Source organism: Orbicella franksi, chromosome 11 (genome assembly GCF_964199315.1).
Source record: "Orbicella franksi chromosome 11, jaOrbFran1.1, whole genome shotgun sequence".
Lineage (NCBI taxonomy): Eukaryota > Metazoa > Cnidaria > Anthozoa > Scleractinia > Merulinidae > Orbicella > Orbicella franksi.
In genome coordinates this window covers 20,456,380-20,465,209 of record NC_138155.1, presented here as the reverse complement: position 1 = coordinate 20,465,209, position 8,830 = coordinate 20,456,380, and the positions used below count along the sequence as shown (strand labels likewise).

The window sequence follows — 8,830 nt, the reverse complement described above, 5'->3', positions numbered from 1 at the left end:
GTATGCCTGATAACCTTGGAGTGCACTTGGTCGTGTAGTGCAGACAAAATACATCTACATAGTATAACTTACTCTTAGCTTACTTATAATTCTGGTATAATTTAATCATAGTAAAATTAATTAATGGAACCCAATAACAGCTCCTGTAGTCCACAATCTCAGTCGAGAAGAAGAACAAATCACATTGAAATTGAATAATAAAATTATTATTAGAAGCAAGTATTCATGATCAGCAAAAAAATTATCATAATTACCATTCATTCGAGAGTGATTTTGCTTATTGCAAACCCTTCTAGGCGGAGGAGACTCCATACAAAAGTGAAGATGGCTAAATGTATCTTTGGGGACAAGTTAGAAATCAAAACTTTCCAACTTTTTACATAATTTATGTATACTATACTTTAGTGTCTAGACCTACCTTACTTCTTTGATCTCTTCAAAAAGCTATATACTTGATTCATGAAGCCCCTTGCTCTCCTTGCGGTATTTTTGTGAGATTTGATTTGGTAGAGATTTAGGGACTGAGTATTGTAACCACTGCGTTTCAATCAGTCCCCACAACAAAAAATTGTGTTAACTTCTTTTGTGTGGGAGTCCCCATGTTAACTAAGAAAGAATATAATGATTAATAACAATGTCTTGTCTTCTGAATAAGGTAGGAAAGAACAAGAAATGCCACCAAAAGAAGAGAAGACAGTTCTGTTATGTGATCAGGATTTTTGGTGGCTTCCCAGAAATCCTTGATATCATGGCTCTATATTTCATAATCACACTATCTTACACCTCGATCTGCTGATGTAATCCTAGTTCCGGCTGAAACTATTAAATCGTTCGCAATATACCTCATGTACATGTTGCATTACTTTCATTAGTAACAACATTCCAAAAAAATAACTGTGGAGCTCCGCTTTCAGACTTGGCTAAATCTATATATTATGTTCTCAAAAATTTATTTAGAACTGTAAACGTATTTAAAAAATAGAGATATTATATGAGTTCGATGAACGTTTTCACACGAAAGTGCGGAAGTCCAATTTGTCATGTTTTACTGGCTGTACAAAACACTCATCGGCGGGTGCGCATATTCATCGACAGCAGACAATTTGTTGGATTTTTACACAAACAAAACTGAGCAGCATCTACAGACATAAACTTATTGTCCCTTATTGGGTCTTGAGGAAACATCAAGCGTTGCTTACAATTGAGGCGAAATTCAATATTGCAATTTTTATTTTTATTTTATTTTTTTTTTACTTTTCGGTCGCGACAGACTCCTGCGAAATCCTCGCAAGCGTGTGGCAAGAGGAGGGAAACTTTGACGTCCTAAAACGCTGCCATATCCAAGTATATCCAACTAATTTTTTGCTGTGTTATGGAAAAGCTGTAAAACTTAGAGTGGAGTAATGTGGAGCTCTTGTAAAAGAACCAGGGGAACACGACTTGGTCAGTGATATAAAGCGGGACATAACTAAATTCGACACTGTCTTACTTCACTCAAACTGGAGCAGCCGAGGACGAAAATACTGAAGTAAAATTCCAACAGACATGAATGTATTGAGTTGTGGGCCAAAAGCACAAAACATTTCGGGAATTTCGGAAGCCATTTCCCCGCCCAACATCCGCAAAAAATCCTCGCAGCATGTATGTGCGTTGGGGTTATCTTATACTTTCTTAAAAGTAGCACATATAAAGATCGCACAGTTCGGTCTGTCATTTTAAGGAAACGATTTAATTCTTCCAGAATTATTGCATGATATTCTTTCCTTTATTTCCTTATACTCTAGAAAACGTATTTGCCATTTTGGCTGACATAGCCTCCATACAGAGACATTCCTTTCAAAAGAAGGACCTCTTGATAAACGACGACTGTTATCAGCGCAATGTACTAGGCTTAAGCTACAAATATCTGTCTAAACAAGTATAATCACTCATAATTTTGAAGCGGAATAAAATTCGAGAAAGTACCTGAAAATACAACATTTTGTGTAGAAGCGGACGGATCTCGTCCTTTAGCTGAAATGCGGTTTTAATTTTCTCAGCCAGTGGCTTGACATTACCTGGTGAGATTTATTGCGGTTTAACACCATGAGAGCTTGGTGCACATTTTTGCAATGCAGACTGAAAACATCAACCACTGACGGAATAATTTTGCCGAATTGCTTCGTCAAACGTAATTAAATGCTTGCCTTTCGCGCGCGCGTTTACCGACATTTAATCGTGACAATTAACACATCAATGTATCAGCAAATTAGAAAGAGCTGTTATAATAAATACTTAATTAAATTAGCTTATTTGGTAGGTTGTGAAGAATGTTGCTCTCGTTCTTTGTTTTTTTGCAGGTTTGTGGGTCTCGCCTGGGGCTCGGTCAGTAAACTAGCAAACAAGGAGCTCTATCAATAGGTACTATTGACCTATTTTTAGCAATTGTGTGCGACGATATTTTACTACGAATTCTCAAACTACGCAATTTTTCTGGACTGATTTTCGTTTTCCTTTGAGGTTCTAATAATCTGAATTCCACTGTAATTTTTTTCTCTATAAGGCCTACAACAAGTTCATTTTTCTGTACAAAATTAATTATTTCAAAAATATTGAGCGGGGAGGGTAAAAGCAGCACAATAATAATAATATTAAAAATAGTAATAATAATGATAATGATAATGATAATGATAAGGATTGATAATGATAATGATAATGATAATGATAATGATAATGATAATGATAATGATAATGATAATGATAATGATAATAATATATAACAAGAACTTTATTAAAATCTCCTCAGAAAACCTGTTTACAAATCTTCACACATTCCACTATTGTAGACTAAAATTTTCATGAAAATAGAAAATATCATGAGATCCTAAAATACTAATTCACAAGCTCATGCCATCATCAACTTTCCTAAAATTAGTGGACACGCACCCGGTTAGCGTTTAAACGGCAGACTTTCATTATCATCATGATATGATAATGAAAAACGATTTGGAAATACATGAAACAAGAAATATAAATGATAGAAACCGACGTTTCGGTGTATCTTGCGCCATTATCAAGGTTACGTAATTAAAGATAAAGAGCGGTTTGTGAAGAGGCTGAGTTGAAGCGAATTTGCATAAAAGAGTGCCAAGCTAATTACATGAATACTTAAGCACGAAGAGAGTCAGACTGCTCATTCAGTGCTGGTTTAAGATCTTGAATACACAGCATTTCATTAACAAAGCAGTCAAATTAATTATGTAACCTTGATAATGGCGCAAGATGCACCGAAACGTCGATTTCTATCGCTTATATTTCTTGTCTCAAATATGGTAATGATAATAATAATAATAATATTAATAATAATAGAAAGAGTAATAGGTTTTTAATAAAAATCTTATTATTATTTCAATAATAATAATAATAATAATAATGATAATGATGATGATGATGATAATAATAATAATCGTGATTGGTTCTCCGCGCGCCTATTGGTCACGTATTCGGGGCGCGATCACGTGGGTGTCCAATTACTTGCATCCAATTTGAACTTTTCATAATTGGACACCTGTAACTGGATACCCACGTGATTCGCACGTCAATTACGCGCGCTTTAATGGCTTTCTTCGCACTGTTTCCCACAGTTTTCAAAGCTTTTGAAAAGCGCTACAGACGTTTTTACTCAAAAGAAGTCTTCTCAAATGACATTTTTAATTCTGAAATTTGCTATAGATACGATTAATTAGTAATTGGACCTCGTGTCGTACAATTCAGGGAGTAATCGTGCTCTTAATTTCTTACCGACCTCGCGCTTCGCGCTCGTCCAATTTTGAAATTTCTCGCCCAGTTACTCCCTAAATTGTACTCCACTCCGTCCAATTACTATTACTGATAATAATAATACAGATTAATTGTTTTTTCTCCTTAACAGTTGATACACATTAACTTACAGCTGTTTGACCAAAAATAGCGGGAATGAAAAATGCGCTCATTATATTTTATCTGAGTTAATTCCATTCTTATTTTCTTATTCGCGCTCTAATTGGCTGAAACAACCTGCTTTATCAGAAAAAAAAAAAAAAGATGCACGGTAGACTAAATTTTAAATTTCTACATCGGAGATTTGACAAATTTGAACCAAAGTAAACGTTCCGGGAAATCTTGCTGCAAGCCCTAAATACATTTAGCTCTTTTCAAATACAGCTCAGAATTTCGCATTTTCATCTGTCAGCTTTGAGCTCTTTGTTTCGTATTTACATTGGAAAAGTGCACGTGTTCATGGGCCAGAATGTGGCCAGAATCCTCTGGCCTAGAAACTTTTAGATCGTTGTTTTTAAATCAAACTAAAAAGCGAACCTTGAAACGATCGTACTTTTCTCGAAAGCCACTCGAAACCGAAAGTTTAGCTTAAGGTGGCCGAACACAGTTTTCAAGAGCCTATGCCTAATTCACCATTTCTTTTAAGCTATTTATGCTTTGGCGCCCGTTTTTTGCAAGAGTCAAGGTTAATCACAGAAAAGTTTATTCTCGCATTTTGGCTAAGGTGTGTGCTGTTGCCATGGCAACGGGGCTGGTTAAAAACAAGGCTTAAAAAATGGTTTTTGTTTATTTAAAAAAAAATCCAGTCGTTAGATTTTTTTCATCATTTGCCCACTACGAATTGACATTAAATCCCTTCTGTCAACACTGTTCTAATCAAATTTTGACATAGGCGATTTTCGTAATTCGCCGTAAATCGTTTTCACTGCATGTTCTGTATTATTAAAAATTCCCTATGTCAAAATTCAGGTTTTTTGCGATAGATCATTCACGTGGTTTCTGAACTATTTTTTTGCCAAATTTCTTGAAATTCTAACGACTGGATCGTCAGAAATCGGCAAGTTTCTGCAAAAGCAATCGGTCTCAATTTTTCGAGCAACTGCGCATGCGCTGCATTTAACTGGGTTCTTTCGGTGAGAAAGAAAAAGCCGAGAATTGCTGGGTTTTTTGCGTTGTTACCTTTTCTAACATATCTTTGTAATAAAAGACTGAAGCCATCAATAACGCACTGCGTTCAATAATAGAGAAAAATAGCACAAATAGTGCGGGTGTTGAGTAAATAAAATGATCGCTCTATTGACGGCATGTTTGTTTTTGCAATCCCTGTGCGCGCGCTCAATTGCATCAGCAAAAGTGCGCGCGAAAACTGTGTTCGGCCACCTTAAGAGCAGCTTCGCCTAAATATCAACTAGACTTGGAAATAGCGAAAAAATCGAATTTCTTCAAACTCGCCCAGAATGGAGCCCTACGGGCACTAGTTACAAAAATATTGTTTTAAGTTCGATAAATCAAAAATTATTTTTCTGCGCAATTTTTTCGTTTCGATGCCCCAAATCGGCCAAAATCGATCAAAAATGAGCGGCATATTCAGAGGCTCGTAAACTCAAAAGTAAATATCTTCATAACAAACTGATTGACAGCCAATTTCACTTTACATTTTGCGGGATTGTTTATTTTGGGTTGCCTATGGAAACTGTCAGTGGAGTTCAGTTAGTTTTACGACAAACGTGCGGTCGGCATGTGCATGGAATTTATAGTAGCGGGCAGGTCACGGAACATTAATCATTTCTTCTTTTAGAGGTTTCCAAAGCTGGATCCAGCATCTTTTGAAGGTTAATGCAAGAAGACGATTCTGCTATAAATATAAATATTCAGGTAAGCATCGGCTAACATACTCCAAGTTCGCAAATTTGACTGGAATTCGTTAACGGTCATTGACTTCAATTCTCAGCAAACAAAGTTATTGTGTCAAAATGCGCCCTTTAGCTCCTTCTTTGACCCTGTAAGATTTCATATCTGGAAATAGTTTCTTGCAATAATGGTTTCGGCGAGAAATCACTAGAAAATGTTTCAAAATAACGAAGCATTTGCTTTTCCTCCGGGTTTTCTTACAGTAATCGGTTTCCGTTACGCTTGCGTCAAAGGTCACGTTTTCACGAAGAAGTGCTGCATTTAGTTCGCTATCTCAGCGCTCGCGATTTTATTTCCCCCAAAATTTTATTTCACTAATTTGAAGAAGAAACAATGCTCTTTCAGACCAAACTAGTCGTTTTGGGAAAAGCCGTGTACCAGAACGCCTTTTTAACATTTGAAAATAGGCTAAATGTAGACCTCTTGTTAAGCTGTCTTGGGCTGTTAACTTAAAAATTTGTCAAATATTTTACTTCTAATCAAATCGCGATCTGTTTAGCTCTAAATATACAACAAAGGAAGTAAAAATACAACGTGCAATCAGTTTGTTATGAAGATATTTACTTTTGAGTTTACGAGCCTCTGAATATGCCGCTCATTTTCGATCGATTTTGGCCGATTTGGGGCATCGAACGAAAAAATTGCGTAAAAAAAATAGTTTTTGATTTATCGAACTTAAAACAATATTTTTGTAACTAGTGCCCGTAGGGCTTCATTCTGGGCGAGTTTGAAGAAATTCGATTTTTTCGCTGTTTCCAAGTCTAGTTGATATTTAGGCGAAGCTGCTCTTAAGTCCTTTTTGTGATTGACAGCTGTTGTCTTTTTAGTTTATTTGAAAAATTCTATAGAACAACAGATGCGCGCTGACGCCACCTTTCGATTTCCTCGTTTTTAAAGTGACGTTTGCGTTGAAAATATTATTCGAATGTGTGGGGAAATAAATGGATTCTTCATCATTAAACAAATATTAAAAGAAGACTTGACCGTGCTCTGTTCTGTTGTAAAGCACTTCAGAAGCAGTAGAGGCCTAAAAAAGAAGGGAGAAACACTCGACTACGCCTCGTGTTTCTTTGGTTCTCTACCGCCTCCTGCGTTCTTGACAACAGAGCAGAACACAGTCAAGGCTTCATAATTTGTTAAATAAAGTTTGCAATTGTTTTTTTTTTTTTTTTGTGTGTGTGTGTGTGTGTGTGTGTGTGTGTGTGTGCGTGTGTGTGTGTGTGTGTTTGTGTTTGGTGTTTATTTTTATGTTTATTTTTTGTTTTTTCTCTTTGTTGGTTTTTTTTTTTTTCCTGGGGAAAAAAGCAAAATAAAATGTAAATGACCAATGATGTTAACTACAGATAGAGCAGACGAGGGTTAATTTTAAGAAAGCCGATGTAATTAGTATTCCGTCTAATCTTACTGGGCGCTCCCAAGTCTTTTGAACGAAGCTTTTTATATTATATCTTATATAACTATTTACCAGTAAATTACAGTTCAGTGCAAACTAATGTCTATTTTATTACTAGAACCATTTTTACGGACCATGCTTTGCCGCTAAAGATGGTTAGCAATAGATTTTGTTCTCTTTAAAGACTGCGTTTTGATCTAGACGGGAAACACAAGAAATAGCGAACGCTTAAATTCTAAAATCAAAGGCAGAAAAATACCTATAACGCTAGAACTAAGTTCGAGAAAAGAACTTTTTCAACCAGTTTCTTGCACGCTGTTAGAATGGTTGCAACGATGCCAAAACGACAAATATATCTCACGAAAGTAAGCAACTTCATAGAACATTATTAATCAGGTTCTGTAAATCGGATAACTTCAAAGGTAACACATTTTTATTTTTATTTTTAATGCAACAAAACATTGTTTCCCATTCGGAAAACAGCGACACTTGTGGTGAGCAGATATCAGACAGAAATGGAAATTAGTACTAACTCTTGGTAAACGCATGAATATTTGAGATATTTAATTGCCATTACTTAAACTCTTCGCACAGAAGCCGAGAAAGGATAAAACCAAACGTGTTAATAAAAGCAAGATTACGACGGGATTTTGGAAAACACCGCTTTCGCAGTAGCCTTATAGAAACAACCTTTAAAGGGGCTTTGACATGGCACTTAGCGGTTCCAAATCTCATCACGTTTTCTATTTAGAGTTTGTTGTGTCTTCTCTACTGAATATTTTCCATTCAGGATCTTGAGTTAAGTGCGTCATAAATTCTGGCCAATCTGTGTATTGCAGATTAAAATTACTGACTACTTAATTATATTTTGAAAATGAGAAAAATGATGGCAATGTAAATTAAGTTGGTGAAATTGTGATCCGGTGATTAAGGCATTACTCCATGCAAATCAAGGAGAAAAGTGACACTAAATATTGACCAGTGCCTGTTCAAAACAATTAAATCCATCTAAATGGCAAATTGCAAAACGTTACGAGGCCTTGACAAGTCAGAATCGAGCAAATATGAATCACACTTCATTCAACAGCACAGTCTCTAGTTGCGGTAATTCCCTTTATTCTATAAATCTCGCAAACATTTCCCCTGATGTTCGCGCTGTATCAATCGTCAGAATCGTCGGGAACGCTCTCACCTGTCCTCTTACCACTGTACTCAACATCCTGGTGATGGTTGCAGTTAAAAGAAAACGACAGCTTCGAACTAAATCTAACACAGCACTCGCCTGCTTATCCACAACTGATCTTATAGTTGGACTATTTCTTCAACCACTACACATTTTCAGCGCAAGTTCCCTTCTCAGAGGTGACATCATGTTCTGTACCATAACCGATATGTCAACAATTACCACATCTATATGCTCTCTGGCTTCACTGCATCACATAGTCTTAATGAGCGCCGAGCGTTATGTTGCAATAAAACACCCCTTCACACACGAGACCCAGGTCACTGAAGTTCGCATCATCATGGCGTCTGCTTTGGCGTGGGCTGCAGCCATCATCCTTTACATCATAGGCCATCCGTACGCAGTGATTGTAATAGTTTGTGAAATGCTGCTTATCATTCTCCCCGTTTACTTCAATGTCTCTGTATACAAAGAAGTCCTTCGCAACCAAAAACAAATTGCAGCTAACCAAGTTTCCTTAGAAGCCAAGGAAAGATTACTCAAGA

At 36.4% G+C, this 8,830-nt stretch overlaps 1 protein-coding gene across 1 annotated transcript in view; it reads left to right on the top strand.

Annotated features, from left to right (window-relative positions):
- The first annotated feature begins 6,182 nt into the window (after positions 1-6,182).
- Positions 6,183-8,830, top strand: part of LOC145502730 (beta-1 adrenergic receptor-like) — a 3,406-nt gene continuing 758 nt past the window's right edge. The window contains exon 1 of the mRNA XM_081482087.1: positions 6,183-8,830. This exon is cut by the window's right edge and continues 758 nt beyond it. Coding sequence (XP_081338213.1) covers positions 8,167-8,830 — 664 coding nt within the window. The 5' untranslated portion in view covers positions 6,183-8,166.